The sequence below is a fragment of the Eublepharis macularius genome, chromosome 5, assembly GCF_028583425.1.
Source record: "Eublepharis macularius isolate TG4126 chromosome 5, MPM_Emac_v1.0, whole genome shotgun sequence".
NCBI classification, from domain to species: domain Eukaryota; kingdom Metazoa; phylum Chordata; class Lepidosauria; order Squamata; family Eublepharidae; genus Eublepharis; species Eublepharis macularius.
The window spans coordinates 135,892,611-135,911,985 of NC_072794.1; the positions used below are offsets into that span (position 1 = coordinate 135,892,611).

Here is a 19,375-nt window from a genome sequence, read left to right on the forward strand (position 1 = left end):
AGTGCTTCTCCAACCTATGAACTCCATGCTGGAGCTGATAACCAGAGTTTACAGTGTCTAGTGGCTTGGCCATTCAAAAATAGTGCAGACTAGTCAAAAGCTGTTGGGGTAGGAACCTTAAGCAGAACAGAAATGGCTCAGAGATAGAATATGTGCTTTACATGTGAAAGGTCTCAGGTTCAGTCTTTAACATCTCTAGTTAAAAGGACCAGGTGGTAGGTAATGTGAAGACATGAGACCCTGGAAAGCTTCTGTAAGTCAGAGTAAACTTTATAACCAATGGTCACTACAAGGTAGCTTCATTTGGTTATATGTGCTCCAGCCACATGCAGTGACAGAGAGATCTGTTGTCATAAAGGAATGCAGGATACGTTAATTAACACACAAGAGGCATTGGTCTCTTTCCTAGGAACAAAGCCATAAACTTCTTAGGTTGCAGGCTGAAAGGAGATGGGTTCCACATAAATAAAAATTATGGAGACAAATGAACCAGACAGAGACCACCTTTTCCCCATCTGCTTTGTTTTATTATTTGTATATTGATTTGAATTTTTGTTTTTATTGATTTTAACTGTTCACCGCCCAGAGCCCCTGGGGATGGGCGGTATATAAATTGAAAAAATAAATAAATAAAGATGCAAGACAAACCACTGTTTTGGATATTCTGACTACAGGGACATGCACCACTTTATGACTGGATAGAAGGGCTATGGTGGAATCAGGGAAAACTCAGCCCCCAGTTCAGGATAGGTCAGAGCCCCCCCCCCCCCCGCGCAACACACACCCAAGGGGAAAGGGTTAAAAAACTTAGCACACTCTTGCTCTTGGGCTAGGAGAGCAGGGGATGGATCATCAAAGGGTCTATGAGCTGTTTAATCTAAGCAGTTCTTCTCTTGAAATGTTTTGTACTTGAGCTTTCTGGGGTTTTAGACATAGGTCTTTCACATCACCTACTTGATCCTTTTAACTAACGATAGTATGGCTCATACCTGGGACTTCATGTATGTAGAGCAGATACTTTACCACTAAGCAAATACCCCACCCACAAACGTAGAGGACAATCTATATACAACACATACCACATTAGCTATGAAAGGTCAAGCTGCATACATCTCTCAAATATGTCTTTTCCATTTAAAATAGTCAGGGACCACTCACTCCACTTTTTAATGCTAGAATTCAGTCCACAGTATTAGCATTCAGACACTACCAGATCATCTAAATATATTTCAGTGACAGAAGTACACATTCTGCAGCATTTCTACTATAATGCACTTAAATGTTTGAGCTAGGGCCTTAGATGGTCCATATCAAATCCTATTTATTTCCGTCAGTCAAAGATCTTTTTCAAGAATAAATCAGGCCCAAAGAATAACAGCCCTATGCACCTGTAACTGAATTCTTTGGATTCATTCTCACAGGATTCCCATCACAAGTAAGTGTGCATAAAGCCACAAGCTAGGAGTGAAGATAGAGTATTGTAAAAGCAGAGAAGCCCAGTTTAAATGAGATGCTGCGTAAGTGTGAAGTCCCTGAAAAAGGACTTTTACCTCACCAGTATCATCTTTAAATCAGGTCTGAGACAATGGTATGTTTTGAATATGTGGATGAGGATAAAGAGGACACTGATAAAAATACGTTACTTCACAAAACATCCATGTCATTTCACAGGGCTTCACTCCTCTCAGATTTGCAAGTAGTTGAAAACTGTTGGAGAGGTAGTGTGCAATTGCAAAAGAACCCCAAAGAAGGACTGGGGAATGGTGTTGTCAAAAGATCCGATTCTGGCTTCAAGGATACCAGCACTTCTGTTATGATAGAAGGCTCTGATTCCCAAACCCACCTTTTCCATCTAAAATTGAGAGACTTTTAAACAAACCACATGGTGTTTAGAAAGCATTAACCCAGATGTCATAGTTTTGTGATAACAAGTCTTTTTACCTTGGTATACTGTATGGACAGGATTTTCCACCAAGACAGTGTAGTTACTAAAGTCTTCTTCTGACAAGGTACCACCAAAATTACGAACCTAGACAGAAGATCAAAGCAACCAATTTGTAAAAGGCTAATCAAAAGAACAATTATAACTTTTTGGGCGGGATCCAACTAGCTTTTCCACTGGTAAAAAAGGGTGAAAGTCTGGCAGTGCAATTCTAAGAAGAGTTATGCCAGTCTAAGCCCATTTAAATCAATGGGCTTAGACTGGAGTAACTCTGCTTAGGATTGCTCTGTGGGATCCCTTTGGGCTACCAAATAGGCTATTCTAGAGATCATGGGACATGCCTGAACAAAAATCATGTGGGATAGGACTAGGATGCTGTAGTAAAGAGGAAAATTATGTGAGACTGAGTGAAAACGTAACTACTACTATTTTCTTGTCAAAATATCATTCAGAGATTCCAAAACTAACAGAAAAGGAATTCACAAGGTCATAACTTTTTATTCTAGATTAGGGGTTTCTTAATCTATATTCAGAGAACCATATCAACCTGTCTGCCAAACAACTTTTGCACATTACAGAGGGTACTAGAGCGAGTTCTGGGGCTCACCAGCCAGACCTGTAGGGCCTCGTCTCTGTCCTGCATAAAATGAGCACACTTGACAGTGCACAATATAATATGCTTGTTACAGAAGATCAGTAGCGGTTGGCAAGTTGACTTTCAATAAGGATACTGGTGGGAGGAAATGGGCAGGGTGGGAAGAATGTTCACTGGTGCACATGTCACTTCCAGTAAAAACCAGATGGAACATAGAAGATGCTCTGTCATTTTGCAAAAACTCTATGGTGTCCACCATGTCACTTGCAATTTTTACCAGGAGTGCTTTGTGCATACCAGCACACCATTTCCTCCTAGGGATTGCTGGCTATGGCTTGAAAACCCAGTCTTTTCAGGATTTTTGTCCATTATGACTGCTTTTCTCAATAAGAATCCTTGATAAGCCTCTGAGGAACCACAGAGTCGCCCAGAAAACAGTCTAAAACCACTATTCCATGTTAATTAATCTGAAACATCAAATTCTTTTCACATTCACATAGGCAAGGCAGTAGGGTTGCAAACTCCAGGTTCAGAAATTCCTGGGAATTGGGGGTCAAGCTTAAGAAGGGTGGGGTTTGAGGAGGAACAGGAACTCAGTGGGGTGTTATGCCGTAGAAATCTCCCTCTAGAGCCACCATTTTCTCCAGGTGAACTGATCTCTGTAGGCGGGAGATCAGTTGTAATTCCAAGAGAACTTCAGGCAGAATTGCAATAGCCAAAACAGAATATATTATTTGGTTTAACAAGAATACGCTTAATTTTGCTCATATGTTCAGGGATGATTGAAGCACTATTTATAAAAATTCAACGTTTAAAAAAAATTCAGTGTGTTTTCACTATTGTACGTATGTGTGTGCGCGATGCTCTCAAGTCAGAGTTGACTTATGGCAACCCCTGGTAGGGTTTTCATGGCAAGAACCTATCAGAAGTGGTTTGCCATTGCCTACTTCTGCAACCCTGGTCTTTGTTGGAGGTTTCCCATCCAATTACTAATAGAGATGGGCACAAACCTGAATACGAGCCAAACCCCCCCATGAACCGTGGTTCGTGGAAGCTTATTTCCACAAACTTCCACGAACTGGTCTACTGGTTCATTTGATTCGTATTAAAGGGAAATGGCCATTTAAACTTTTCCTGCTGCTTGCAAGCAGCGGGTCCCTTTAAACTATCAGCTAGCAGGCGGCAGAGGGGGATCCCCCCCTCACCACCTGCCAGCTGATAATTTAAAGGGACCCGCTGCTTGCAAGCGGCGGGGCCCTTTAAACGCCCAAACCCCCCAAACTGGTTCAGGAACTTCCCCCAGTTCGTGGGAGTTCATGGTTCCTGGTTCGTGGAAACCCACAAACCACATGGTTTGAGTTTTTTGTGGTTCGTGCCCTTGTCTAATTACTAGCCAAGGCCAACCCTGTTTATCTTCTGAGATCTGACAAGATCAGGCTCACCTGGGCTATCCAGGTCAGGGTATGTCAATATATATTTTTCTTGTAAATTGACCTTGAGCTTTTCACAGACAATTCAGATTAGAATTAAAACTGTTGCGAGGAAAGAGCAGTGGGTTGAGGTGCTCTTGTTCCCCACTGTGCCACAGGTTGAACCTGTGGTCACTGTCATATCTAACCTGGCCCAAGGATACTGATCAATGGATTTCTTTCAGAACTGAGAAGAGAAATTTTGATGGACTTTGGTGATTTAATGCATTTAAATCATCGAATGTTGTAAAATTTCTATTGGCACAAGAGTGAGATGGGGGTGATTTCACCTCTTGCCCTTTCCTCCCCACATGGTGGTCTTCCCACTAGTCCTGGCATTGTTTAGGGAGCGTCAAAAGGGCATGCTTGGCGAGATTCGGTTTCGTTTTCCCGGCCATGTCGGACGTTCCTCTCCGCAGGCTCGGGGGGAACTGTCTGAGCAGGCTGACTGGGCGGTTGACCCGCGAGGGTTAACCTCCAGGGCTCCCAGGGAGGGAGCCTGGATCCAGGGCGCTGCGGGAAGAACCCCCTGGAAGCAATGCAGGGGGTAAATTGCCCGTTTGCCCCAACGGAGGCCGGCAGACTTGCGCAGCACCGCGTGTGCGGCCGGGCCATGGAGAACGGCAATAAGCAGATTTAAGGTGAAGACCTGTAAGTAAGTGAATCCCTTCTGATTTTTAAGCGTATGCGAAGGATCGGTGGGAATTGAAGCTAAAAGGCGCAGACTTCTTCCCCTGCACCGAGTTTCGGAACTAAGTTGGCGCCCCCCCCCCCTAAGATGGCGACGAGAAAGCAGAGCCCAGCAATGAGTAAATCGGTGACGGCAACGCTACAAGGGAAGGGGGAAACGCTGGAAGAGCTGGTGAGACGAGCAGTTTTCGATGCTGTGCAGCCTTTTGTAGCGAAACTGAATGAAATGGGGCAAAAGGTTGATTCTGTGGAGAGCGAGGTGAAAGCCATTAAAGAAACAGCGACCAGAGCAGAGCAGTCTGCACACGAGAACGCAGTACTCATGAAAGCAACAAGTAAGGAAGTGAAGCTTTTGGAGAATCAAATAATAGGATTACAAGTGGACCGTGCCCAAACGGTATTGTGTCTTCAAAATGTAAAAGAAGAGCAAAGTGAAAATTTAAAAGATTTGGTGTCTGGACTTTTGGCGCCATTCGCAAAGGCAACTAAAGAAGAGATTAAAAACGACATCTTGGAAGTCCGGCGGATATCTTCAAAGTATGCAATGAAGCGGCAGCTGCCTCGCGAGATTATTATTGACTTTTCATCTAAGAAGACTCGGGACACCATCTTATATAATTCGTATAATGTGGACTTGGACTATTTGGGCAATAAGGTTAAAATATTGAAGGATGTTCCATTTTTGGCTCGTAAAAGGAGATTCAAGTACAAGGGACTTGCGGCTTCCTTGAGGAAATGCGATATAAAATATAAATGGCTGTTTCCAGAAGGCGTCTGGTTCAGATATAAAGATCAAACCTACAAGATTACATCGGACGTGCAGCTGACAGAGTTTTTGTTTAACCATCAGGAGTTCCAGCAGGAAGAAAGTTCGAAGTCTGAAGGGGAAAGTGGGGGGGAGGAGAGAGCGGGCACAGCTGCTCCAGCTGCGCAGAGAGAACTGAGACCGAGACGCAAAGGGGGGGGGGAAGAGGTGCTGATCCTGATTATAATTTGTATTGTATAAGACCTACCAATCTGATAGCATATTAGAAAGTTAACTCTTAAGAAAAATTGCAGTATGAAGGGAATACAAGACATGTAGAGTATTGTCTGTTGTTTGTATGTTGATTTGTCCTTTTCCCAGTTTTCCCTTCCCCCCCCTTTTTTTTCTTTCCCTTCCCCTTTATACTTTTGTAGTTTTTTGTAGTTTTTTATGTTAGATATTGAAAAAATAAAAAACTTTATAAAAAAAAAAGGTCATGCTTGGCAAAGGGTAGGCAGGGAATGAAGCTTCTGCCAGGAAAAAGCTGGTAGGCTCCAATCCAAAGTATTAATATTCAAACACTGCTAGAATAAATATATCTCAATAATAAAAACACACACATTCTGAAGCATTTCTTCCATAATATCCCTAAAGTTTTTGAACTGCCATACCGTTTAGAGTACTGCCTCCTAAATTTGAGCCCAGTGCTTGGTAATTTCTAGAGCTCAGTTTTTAATAATTTGTCATCATGTTAGTGCCCATAGAAAGGTAATTTCTAGAGCTCCTTGTCCATGGCAGCCATATGTCCAGAGGATTACCAAGACAGGATTGTATAGAAGGACAGTTCATCCCAATTTAAATTAAATGTGTATATCTGAGGCCAAACTAGACACAACAGTGCCTCCCCACCTGTTTCAGCATTTGAAAAGATGTGGGGGGAGGGGACAAGAGTGCTTCATCCCACCACACTGCAGGATTGGGCTCCATGGCATTTTTAAATTGCTTTAAAATGGAAGTGTCCACAGGTCAGACCCCTGGATGCTGTCGTATCAGTTAGGCCCTTAGTCACTCTCACTTGCAATGCCCTCCCCCACCTTCTCCTCTCTCCTCAGGAAATAAAGAGTGAGTTCCTGTTGATTAAATAAATATACAGTACAAGTTGTGTGTGTGGTGTTTGTTTTTTTCAAGTGCCAAATTATTTAAGTCAAGAAGCTTATGACAATTCACAAAACAAACTGCCTGAGTCTGGAAACTAGGAATAATTTTCTCCCATAAAGACAGTGTTCATATATCCTAAATCAGCTGCAAGGTGAACTATGCAGTTTGGTAGCTTCTTCTGGAACTTTATAACTGAGCTAATGGATGTTGATTTTTTCCTACTGATGTGGTGATTTTATATTTATATTGTTTAATATGGAGTTTCTTTCATTGCTGAATTTTTTATCTTCTTGTTGTTTTATCAGATGACGTTACTTACACTGTAATCTGCCTTGAGTCTTAGTGAGAAAGGTGGACTATAAATAATGTAAATAAAAATAAATACTTTATTTTATGAAAGGATTACATTGATTTGCCTTTTATTTATTGCTGTATTTATGGCTTTTAAGTGCTATTTTGTTTATTTATTGCTGCTTTTAGTATTTTATGGATTTTAATTCACTACTCTTTATTAAACAGATGTCATGACAAATGTATGCTTGTCTCTGATGGGATTATTCCTACTCATTCCTCTCTCTTCCATTCACACCCAAAGCATGACTAAAAACTTCCTGATTTGGAAAACCTTCAGTAGACAACTTGAATTTGCCAGGACTTCATCCCTTTGTAAAATGCCTTGGGAATCAACTTTTGATTCATTAAAATGGAACCGAACTCATGAGTCATCCTCTTTCAGGACATTTTTATAAAGAAGCAAAATACAGGCTATGGGACATCAATGCCTATCTAGAATCAAAAGATAAAACAATCCACACACTGAAAATAACTGAGATGACTCACCTCAGAAATGATCTCTTCTGTCACATTTCCGCTGTAGAAAACTGAGACCCCTCTTGACCCGAGCAAGTTTAAAAGAGCAGCCAAGTCTGGTCTTTTCATAAATGTACCAGGCAGCAAAGGCTGTCCATCTGGAAGGAAGGTCTTTCTGAACTTTTCGGAGTAGTTGTGCTGTTGCCTCACTTCTTCGATCGCCATAGCTATAGACAACCGGGGAAAAAGACCAACAGAAGAATAAATTACTACAAAAGATTACCAGTTCAACCTGGGACAGAAATCACGGAAAGGTGAGCTCAGTGTTGTCATAAAGCCTCTCTTTTGTTAGCCTTTTGCTTCCCTGTTCCATCTTAATGCCACTTACAACATGTCAGAACATGAATTTCACAATATCTGTTAAGATCGATTTACCACATAGTTGCCATATGGCTGCCACATGGACTTTTGATCAGATAAGAGCCGGGAATTCCACACCGGGAACTTAATTCCATGGCCTGCAGTCCCAGTTCAGACTAGGGACTGAGAAGGGGCTTCAGCTTTCCACTTCCTGCACGTTGTTTTTCCAGTCTGAAATGGTCCTCCTGAGTAGCTAGTCACTGTTGGGCTACTCTGGGCTGATCTGGGTTGGGAAAATGATGCTCGTAGAAGGTTGAAGCCCCTTTTCTCCTTGTGCTGTGGTCCCAATCCAAACTGGGCCCATGTACTCCTTGGAATTAAGTTCCCAGTGGGGAAATCCATCTGTTGAAAGCCCTAAAGGCAGCCTTGAGGTTTTTGTAACATGTGAATCAGCCCTAACGGCAAGTAGGATCATCCCGCCTTGATCTCACCACACACAACAGAGACAAAGCTTCAGAAAGAAACAAGCCCCTGTTTTCACCTAGCTTGGCCTCAAACATAATTTAATTAGGAGTACTTGAATACAAAAGATCTGGCCATCTTGGCAATGAAGCCTTATCAAAGAAAGAAGTAAAGCCTGCAGTAGCATTTCCAGCTAAAATATTCTTAGTCCATAGTGATCTATTTTGGACAGGCTAGATTCAGCATTCTGAGATTTAATTCTTACAGACTTTGAGGAAGGAGCTGAACCCTGAAGAATGACAACTTTCACACAAAAAAATAACCAAAAAGCAAAAATAGGAAGAAAATAGGAACAATTAAATATCTGGGACATAAGATAAGACTAAGATGGGTAGCCATGTTAGTCTGTCTGTAGCAGTGGAAAAGAGCAAGAGTCCAGTAGCACCTATAAGACTAACAAAATTAGTGGTAAGGTATGAGCTTTCATGAGCCACAGGTAAATTCTTCAGTTCTGAAGAATTTCAGACTAATTTTGTTTGTCCTATAGACTGTCCCCAGTAAACTGGGACAATAGAAACATATGCTAATTTGGAATATAGTCTCTACACTTGTCAAGGAATTTGTTTGCTTTGAATAACTGAGAACAAAAACAACCATCATATTTTATTATTATTTAAATTATTTTTATTTCATTCCTACTATCGGTACACAAATGGCGCATGAGGGTTTTTCAGCATTCTTCTCTGTTCCTGCAGCCTCTTCCAACATATGGAAAGATAATTCCTGTGGACACTGGACTTGTGCAGAACAATAGCCATGTGGGTTGGACACTGCAAGGAGAGGGGGTGAAACTGTCCTATTGTTTGTCCCCCTCAGTGGAATTCTACTGGCATAAGACACATACAGACGGAGCAGTTTCACTCTCTTACTCCAGTCCCCTAATTTTTCTGGCTGCTCCTCTGCACCCATTGGTACATTTAAGCTTCCCAATGGACCAAATAGCAACTCACCAGGGCCTCCAAGTCAGGAAGATTTAAGCCCTCTCCTACCTGGCCACCATAATCATTATACAAATCAGGTCCCCACGTGCCTGAGAAATAAGTTTCAAAAATCACTGGGAGCTCCAAATATGGAACATCCCACATCTGGTTTAATTCAGGGCAGACCCAGAAAGGCTGTACTTAGAGAAAATATATTGCCTAAGGGCATCTAGTGAGTTTAAGGCTGAAATGAGATTTGTACTGGCAATTTCACAAGCCATTTTGCTACTCCAGCTCTAACTTTAATTTTGCTTTGCACCTCGTTTCCATGAATGCACTCACCTAAATCGTGTGTGACATTGAATCCACCCTCGGCCACATCTGCAGCAAAGCCCAGCAACTCTCTCCAGGGCAGTCTGGCAAACAAGGAAACATGGGCATGACTTGGCAATCCACAAGTAGCAATCCAGTAGTTAAGATAAGACTGGCTGAAAATGCAACCCAGCAAATAACTGAACAGAACAGAAACTAGCAAAAGCTAGATTTTGCATCGGAGGGGCTTATTGAGCCATTTCACCCACTGCATGGTGTGACAGACAACCTGTTCTTGGCATAGTGTGTATGACCAGTCTCAGTTCCCTTAACAGTATGCCTGTATGAAACACACATGTGCCAGTGCGTTTGTCATATTCATGTTTTATTTCTGCGTGTACAGGTAAACCCATTTTATAGGAATACCTTAAAATATAATGTATGAAATGGATCAAACTGGCACTAATGGTATAATTAACCTGGATGAAGTGAGTTCATCTGTACAGTGTTATTACATGCATTGTTATGACATATTTCTTTCAGTCTTCCCACTGGAATTGGCCATGGGAATGCGAAAGTATGGGAAATGTTCTTACCTTCCATAAGACTGATGTGCTTCGTGGAGTCCTTTGATCATGCCTGGAACCCCAACCAAGAGACCCGGCTAGACAAAATGGAAAAATACAATGAAAGAGTAAAGAGCTCAGGTTGGATTAGACTGAATTAGTTAAATGGGATATAAAATTTTGAATGCGTTTTTGTAGATCTCTAATGGAAAACAAGAGGGATGATGTATGGAGGCGATGCAATTTTAATACAGATGTGCCCTAATGGAGTTGAAGATACCAGAAATGTCACCAACAGTGCAATCCACTTCCCTGAGAGTACAACTTCAGTAGGATTCTGAGTAGACCTGCTTAGGATTTCACTGCAAGTGTCCATCAAAGTTGGGATATGCCTCTGTTCATAGTGTTTATATTATTATGAGGAACCAAAACAGGTACATTTTAGAAGATTAATGAAGATTTTTACCAACAACTACCCTGCCCCAAAACAGTAAAGGCTCTCTCACACCTTTGTTTCCCAAGCCTTTCTAAGGCCCTCTTCTTGGATGCTGAAGGGGGCTGTCTCTCGGAAATCAATCACACGGCTCTCGTTCTTCCTGATGTCATGAACCAGCATTACTCCTCCACTGCAACAACAGAGCCATACAAGAGTGAAACATATATTGAGAATATCTTTCCAGTTATGGGATGACTTCCTACATTGTGCTCCAGTACAAGGAACCTGCTCCATGTACTTACAGCATCCTAAAGCTGCCCCCAAAGTACACTGACTTTTATTGATCATTACGGTATTTTATGGCTTGTGTGATTTAATTTTATGTATTTTTCTGGGTATGTATTGATCTTTAGTGTATTTTACTGTATTATAAACCACCTTTTCATTGAAAGAATAATTTACAAATATATGACCTACCAATGATCTGTTTAGGCTTAGTTTTCCATTCATATTCATGATTTGAAAGAGGACAAAAGTACCCAGTGACGAGCCAGGTGTATTTATCCTTTATGGACTAGGAATGCCAGTTTATCACTGTCACAGTTCATTGGTAATACACACAACATCAGGGCCATTTCCACATGGGGACAAGCTTAGGTGGCTTCTCTGTTGCTGCTGCAGCTACTCACACAGTACAGTGGCAATGGGGTTTCCACATGGCAGGTTTACCCACAGTTTACCTGCCATAGTCCCCTGGCAGCAGATAACCAGATGCAAATAACCTGTGTAGAAAAGGCCCAAGCTAGCTAGAACTGGCTCAGCATCAGCCCATCTGGAAGAAGTAGTCCACCACCTTTTCATTTGGGAGACTGTTAATCTCCTCCAGTTCTATACCCCTGGTGGTATTATGATCAGTAATTTGGTCTTTGCGATAATAAGAGGTTCCTTGACAAAATTCAGGTATGGCTCTATGATAACATTTTTATCAAATAACTTTGCCCTTCTGAATATCCTACCATCTTTCCTCATGGGTACCCTCCTTCTAGCAGTTTCAATATGTGTCACCACTAGCTGTATAACAAAGGCATAAATCAGTTTCAGTTTTTTAAAAACACTACATATCTACACCCAGTTACCTAAACAAATTATGAATAGGCTTGGGTTGTTGTGCTGTTGATGACCTGCAACAAGCCAAGCCTTTGTGGTGTACTGGTGCCCTTCTTCATTGTGCCACTCCCAGCAGATGTATGAGTGGCTTGGCTGAAAAACTATTCCTGACTCTGAGCACGTGACTCACTCACACAGGCCGTCGTCACATGGGCATCTCTTCTGTTAAATTTACAGCATATAGCGTCCTACCTGTTATCGGCACAGTAACGTTTCTTTGGGTCACCTAACAGCTCTTCGCGCCACCAGCTGTCCACACTGAAGCACTTCTGTTCTGTTCTCTCTAACCGCGCAGAAGCAGCTCCTGCCCCCCCCTTTTTTTTATTATTCTGGCGTTTAATTCCGCTATAACGGAATAACAGCATATAAACATTCCGTTAGAGCAAAACATTACGCCCTTTTGTTTTTCCAACTTTGAAATTATATAAATAGCCCTTTGCCCGCCGAAAACTCCCTGTCTGACGTGATCCCCATCGCTGAAGACTCTGCCATGGCGATTGAGTCATTTTTACTTCAGCAGAAAGTTTGCATTGTGTTATGTCGTTATGGCGTTATAAGGACATAATAAAATAAAAAAAGGGGAGTCGCAGGAAGAAATGGATTCTGGGATTGAAGGGAGGGCATAGGACATTGCGAGGCGAAATACATCGATGTGAGGCATTCACACTGAGGCACAAAATAGCGCGACTATCAAGCACAAAACAGAAGAAAGAAAATCGCTACAGTGTTGGAATAAGGTGGGTGTTTGCCGGGAAATAGCGCCATTTTAGCGCTAAATAAAAGCCCGTGTGACGACGGCCACAGTACACCTCCTATACTATAGCTGTGTGAGGTAACATCTGGAAAGTCTACAGTAAAAGCACACACTCCTACCCCAAATGGGAGCAGACAGAATTGTTTCATATCCCTACCATTTCTAGGCGATCAGAGTTTTCTATACAGGACTTAGTATGAACAGGAAAGAAGCTTAATATGTATTTCACTACTTAAGCTGTAGGTGTTCACCTGATACTTTAATCCCCAATTAAAACTAACCAAATTGGTGCATTAAATCAACTGGCAATCTCAGTTAGCCTTATCCTTTATGGGGTTTTTGGTATTTTTGTTTTTAATCCTGAGCATGATTTTTTATTAAGCAGCTTTGGAACCAAACTAGGGCTTCCAGTTTCAACAAAAGTTTTCTGAAATCTCATCTGACAGGCCATTATCGAGTAACACTGTTTATGTAATATACCCTGAAACTTCCTGGTGTTCTCACCATCTAAAACTTCAAATTGCTCTTGCATAATGCCTCTTTAAAACAAACACCATGAGAGAGGAAGAGAGAAAGGCAATGGCTCTAGGCCAGGTTTATAGACAGCAAAGTCTGATGAAATGATTAGTTAAATTTGGCCTTAAAGAGTGCAGAAATCATAAGGTTTGCATTGTTTAATGCCAAGGATAAGCAAATTATATGCCAGATTACAGGACAAATGCTCGTCTTTTAGATAAGGTACATATCAATTCTTCCATAGTTTTATTTATTTAACTCTTTATGTGGCAAGGCCAGTGAAGTTCCAAATATTTAGTTTTGGGCTGTATAAGATTGTGACATCACCAGACACACTGGAAAATTTGAACTAGGATCACGAAATGAAGCAGGAGAGCAACTCACAGAATTTTGTGAAGCCAACAACCTGTTCATTGCTAATACATGCTTCAAGCAACCAAAAAGATGATTGTATATGTGGAAATCACTGGGAGACCAATACAGGAACCAAATAGATTATATAATTGGAAGCTGAAAATGGAGAAGCTCTATTCTCTCAGCTAAAACAAGACCAGGAGCTGATTGCAATACAGATCATGAGTTGCTAATACAAAAAAATTAGAATAAAGCTAAAGAGAAACACTACAAGCATCACAGTGCCAAAATACAATCTAAATAATATTCCTGAAGAATTTAAAGACCAGATAAGGAACAGATTTGCAATACTAAGTTTAATTGATTGTGAGCCAGGAGAACTATGGGCTGAAACCAGAGATATTATCAAGGAAGAATGTGCAAAGACTATTCCTGTAGCCAAAAGAAAGGAGAAGCCTAAATGGATGACTGAGGAAATTCTTAAAATTTCTAAAGATAGATGAGAAGCAAAAGCAAAAGGCAACAGAAATAGGGTCAAAACTCTAAATGCAGCTTTTCAGCAGCTTGCACACAGAGACAAAGAAATCTAATATAATAACCAGTGCAAAGAAATAGAAGAGAACAACAAAAAAGGAAGAACAAGAGACTTGTTCCAAAAGATCCGAGAAATCAAAGGGAAATTCAAGCCACGGCTTGGGATGCTGAAAGATCAACATGGAAATACAGTATCTAATCAGGACAAAATAAAGGAAAGATGGAAACAGTACACTGAAGAACTATACAAAAGAGATGGAAGGATGACAGATACTTTTGACGAAGAATCTTTTGATGAAGAACCAGAAATCCTAGAAAGTGAAGTAAAAGCTGCACTTAAATCAATTGAGAGAAACAAAGCACCCGGAGTAGATGGAATACCAGTAGAGCTATTTCAAGCCACAGAAATGGAGTCCATCAGAATCTTAACAAAAATCTGTCAACATATATGGAAAACAAAACAATGCCCCATGGACTGGAAACTTTCAGTCTACATTCCAATTCCAAAAAAGGGGGATGCCAAGGAGTGCAGCAACAATTGGACTATTGCGTTAATTTCCTATACAAACAAAGTGATGCTCAAAATTCTATAGCAAAAAATCTTACCATATATGGAATGAGAAATGCCAGATGTTCAAGTTGGATTCAGAAAAGGAAGAGGCGCTAGAGATCACATTGCAAATTTATGATGGCTAGTGGAACATACCAGGGAATTTCAGAAGAAAACCAGTCTGTTTTTTACAGCTTACAGCAAAGTTTTTGACTGTGTGGATCCTGAAAAGCTATGGAGATCCAGTTTGGTGTAGTGGTTAAGAGTGCAGGACTCTAATCTGGAGGGCCGGGTTTAGTGGTTAAGAGTGCAGGACTCTAATCTGGAGAGCCGGGTTTGATTCCCCACTGTTCCACTTGAAGCCAGCTGGGTGACCTTGGGCTAGTCACAGCTCTCTGAAGCTCTCTCAGCCCCACCCACCTCACAGGGTGTTTTGTTGTGGGGATAATAATTACATACTTTGTCAACTACTCTGAATGGGCATTAAGTTGTCCTGAAGGGCGGTATATAAATCGAATGTGTTGTTGTTGTTGTTGATGTTGTTGATGTTGTTGTTGTTGTTGTTGTTGTTGTTAAAAGAAATGGGGATGCCACGACATCTGATTGTTTTGATGTGCAATATGTTCTCTGGACAAGAGGCTATGGTTAGAACAGATTATGGGGAAACAGAATGGTTTCTAGTTGGCAAGGGTGTCAGACAAGGATGCCAACTGTTCAACCTCTATGCAGAGTATATTATAAGGAAAGCTGGATTAGATCTAGAAGAAACTGGAGTAAATATTAGTGGAAGGAAAATTAACCATTTGAAATATGCAGATAACACCATGTTACTGGCAGAAAACAGTAAAGACTTGAAACAACTACTGATGAAGATTAAAGGAGAAAGCACCAAAGCAGGATTACATCTGAACATCAAGAAGACAAAAGTAATGACTACTGAGGAATTACACTATTTTAAAGTTGACAATGAGGAAATTGAAATTGTTCAAGATTTTCTATTCCTTGGCCCAGCCATCAACCAAAAGGGAGACTGCAATGAAGAAATCAGAAGAAGAAGACTTGGAAGAGCAGCTGTGAGGGAGCTAGAGAAGATCCTTAAAGATAAAGATGTCTCTCTGGGAACCAAAATCACGATATTCCAAACTATGGTATTCCCCATTACTATGTATGGATGTGAAAGTTGGACAGTGAAGAAAGCTGACAGGAAGAAAATTGATTCATTTGAAATGTGATGCTGGAGGAGAGTTTTGCGGATACCATGGACAGCCAAAAAGACAAATAAGTGGGTACTAGATCAAATCAAACCTGAATTCTCCCTAGAAGCTAAAATGACAAAACTGAGGCTATCGTACTTTAGTCACATCATGAGAAGACAAGATTCTCTGGAAAAGTCAATAATGCTAGGAAAAGTGGGAGGCAGTAGGAAAAGAAGAGGAACTAAAACGAGATGGCTTGACTCAATAAAAGAAGCCACACCCTCCAGTTTGCAGGATCTGAGCAAGATTTAATAACAGGACGTTCTGGAGGTCTTTCCTTCATAGGGTCACCATAGGTCAGAGATGACTTGACAGCACATAACACACACTGGTGAGGGGTCAATTGTCAAATCAGGACCTGAACTTCTCCAGTAGGGATGACCAACAAAGAGACAGAGACAACATGCCTTAAGGTGCATCAAGACTACTATGATTCAGGGAACTGGGTGTCTCTTTTCAAAACTTCCAGTCCCTGTAGTCGAAAGATTTGAGATATTTCAACACATTATAATCTACCACCAAACCACTTGCATACCCTTCAACATTTCACAGATGATAAAAAGGGCATTCTTACAATACCTTTATTCTTATACTAAGATCATTTCACAAGTCTCCCTCCCTCCCTTTATTTACGTACTCTGTGCTATAGTCATTCCTCTGCAACAGCTTCCCTCCTATTGAATCAAAAGTCAAGATACTGATGATATTTTTGGAGAGATACGGTAGAAAAACATAGTTATCTCACAACATTTTATCAACAATCCAGTATAGATCTCAGCAGCTGCAGTGTGAGAAATGGTATTCATGCATGGGCCTTTACATGGATGTGTGCAAGAGACAAAGAGATCCTACTCCAGGTCTGTGCAAGGAATGCAGATCCTTCCAGCTTTCCATTTCCCAGTAGAGTGTCACTGACAGAAGAGGAAGAAGGGGCTGTTTTTGCCCCCTTCCCTCAGTCAACTTCAGCCTTCTGACCTGTTTGGCTATTAGTCCTTGCAAGTCCTACGATGCTGTGAGTAAACTTTACTCAGGCTGGAAAGAGCTACTGGGCAGAGGGGAACATCAGGGCTGTCGCATCTGCTATGCAGCCCTAGGGTGGCAGCCATCGAGGTGTGCCAACCAGCCCTCTGACATCCTCTCTCATTGTCCACAGCATCCAGTCACTGTGGCAAGCAGGAGACCAGAAGGTACTCCCATGGCCCAGTGGGTGACTGCAAGGAGCCTACACTTTGCCTGCTTCCACCCCTCCTCCTCCCTTCTTTTCTACCTCACCTGGTCATTGTGCAGGAAGGTGAGGGGCGGTGGCTTCCTGCCCTGGGGTAGTGTGTGTGTGGGGGGAGTGAGGAGTTTTGGTGGGAAGTGAAGAGATTGGACTTGAGTGCTGCTGCTCTCTATGTCTCCATGGTGGGGGGCTGAGGCAGGTGTTGACTCCCCTCCCCACAAGCCAGGCAGGGGCTGAAGAGGGTGACTGCCATCTCCCTGCTCTGTGTGTGTGTGTGTGTGTGTGTAGGGGGAAACTTGGGGACCCAAGTTGCCTAGTGTGCCTAAAATCATTGGGCTGGCCCTGGGGAATATCAGGAAGATTGGTGAACATCAGTACATGCCACAGATGGATCATGGCATTCAATCTCATATGCATCCACCCAGTCAGAGATTTAATTTCTAGCAACCACAACATTTTATGAGGCATCTTCTAAGAAGCAAAAATAGGAAAATTGTAGGAAACTGTGCTTTCTAAAGATGGCACAAGAGAACAGGGAGAGATAGAATATCTGGATGTGGCTGATATGGACTGACAGCTGTCTCTGCCATCCAAATATCTGAGTATGGAGGTATGGAAGGGAGGTGCCTGCCGTTCCCTAGGAAATTTCCTATGCCATTAGTTGTGTGGGACAACATTGAACTGGGAACATGGGGAACCACCATCTGGTCATTCTGTTCAGTATTTTCACGGAAGCACTGAAAAGAACAGTAACCATTGCATGTCCTGCTTTTAGCAAGTCGGGGGTAACATTCAAGTCATGTTTCATTCCACAGAAATAAGTTTCTGGTTTTTACACCATATAAACTCAAGAGTAGTACAAAGTACTGCAGTTGTATTAAGAATGGAAGGAGATTTAGTATGAGCCAGCTCTTAAAGACTGCATTCGCAGTCACTAGCCATTTGAGCAGTTTATATGCAGTTGTATAATTAGCTTGTAATTAATGGTTTGGTTACAAAATCCAATAGAATGCATTTTTCACCCATGATGCACTCTGGGCCGTCACCACAGTTGGGTCAAAGGGTGTATTATCCAACCTGGTTTGGATTTGCCCTACCTACGATTAAAAAAAAACCCAACCAAGAGAACTTATGGTTGTTGTGGGTTTTCCAGGCTGTATTGCCGTGGTCTTGGCATTGTAGTTCCTGACGTTTCGCCAGCAGCTGTGGCTGGCATCTTCAGAGGTGTAGCACCAAAAGACAGAGATCTCTCAGTGTCACTGAGAGATCTCTGTCTTTTGGTGCTACACCTCTGAAGATGCCAGCCACAGCTGCTGGCGAAACGTCAGGAACTACAATGCCAAGACCACGGCAATACAGCCCGGAGAACCCACAACAACCATCGTTCTCCGGCCGTGAAAGCCTTCGACAATACATCAAGAGAACTTATTTTGAGAAGTGGAGGGGGAGGGGGAGATTCTGGTTCTAAAAAATGCCAGTGGTGGCTGGATCCAAATTTTGAGCTTTCAAGAGCGCTTGTATGTTTAAGTGATTATAGCCCCTGTTCTGTGACTTTGGCAAAATGCTTAAAGGGAAAAAAGGAAAACCTTAAAGTAAGTTGTTATATTTAAGGAAGGTATTTATTTTAAGTAGGTAAAAGTTTCTGAACTTGACAATAACTGTTCCTTTTCTCCTGATATGTTTCTGATACTAACAGTTCATAGAGAAAGGTAGACTATAAATAACATAAATAAATAGACATTTGGTCTTGGTGTTAGGCTCGCAGAAGTTTCTGTGGGTTATGAAGAAATGGCTTGTTTCCCCTTTTTAAAAAACTCCCATGGAAGAAACATGGCAGCCTCCAAGTTACCACTTGACTGAACAATTTGGATTTGCTATCTGCAAAATGGCTGAAACACTTTTTCAGAAGAGTTTCACTTGAGGATAACAAGACTCATTTCATTAAAATAAGTATTTCTTTGTGCACCTGTTTGCTTTACTTATAGTCCACCTTACTGTCCGAGACTCTAAGAGGATTTACAGGACTAAAACCATTTCCCCACCAGTCAAGGGTGGAGATAAAAAAAAAATATAGCTCTAACAGCTACAAAAAATATAGCTCTAATGAGGCTTCCTGGTGTGAGATAAAAAGCTGGCAAATTATACGCAAAGGAATTATGGAGAACACTTACCCTCCAATACCAGCTGTGTGGGGGTTAATAATTCCTGAGCATAAGGCAGAGGTGATGGCTGCATCCACCGAGGAGCCTTGCTTGTTCAGTACCTCGATCCCCAATGCGGTGCAGTGGGCCGCATCAGTGACCACGGCACCTTGATGGAATATCTGCAAGAAGCCATTTTGTGAGAACAGATTGTCCAGGTAATTGAACAGAAACATTTTTTTTACTATCTGCAACAGAATTTTTTTACGGAGAAAATATGATTATTTTTTTTTTACCATCCACCTAGTTGATCAGCGGTGGTACTAAGTTCCTTGAGAAATGAAACTGCGTAAGGA

At 41.7% G+C, this 19,375-nt stretch overlaps 1 protein-coding gene across 1 annotated transcript in view; it reads right to left on the minus strand.

Annotated features, from left to right (window-relative positions):
• Positions 1-19,375, minus strand: part of GGT7 (gamma-glutamyltransferase 7) — a 50,852-nt gene that overhangs the window by 20,078 nt on the left and 11,399 nt on the right. Inside the window, exons 3-8 of the mRNA XM_054980844.1 lie at positions 19,050-19,201; positions 10,598-10,715; positions 10,120-10,187; positions 9,554-9,627; positions 7,440-7,636; positions 1,942-2,029 (exon numbers count right to left, since the gene is read on the minus strand). Of these exons, the coding sequence (XP_054836819.1) occupies positions 1,942-2,029; positions 7,440-7,636; positions 9,554-9,627; positions 10,120-10,187; positions 10,598-10,715; positions 19,050-19,201 (697 nt within the window). The remainder of the gene's footprint in view (positions 1-1,941; positions 2,030-7,439; positions 7,637-9,553; positions 9,628-10,119; positions 10,188-10,597; positions 10,716-19,049; positions 19,202-19,375) is intronic.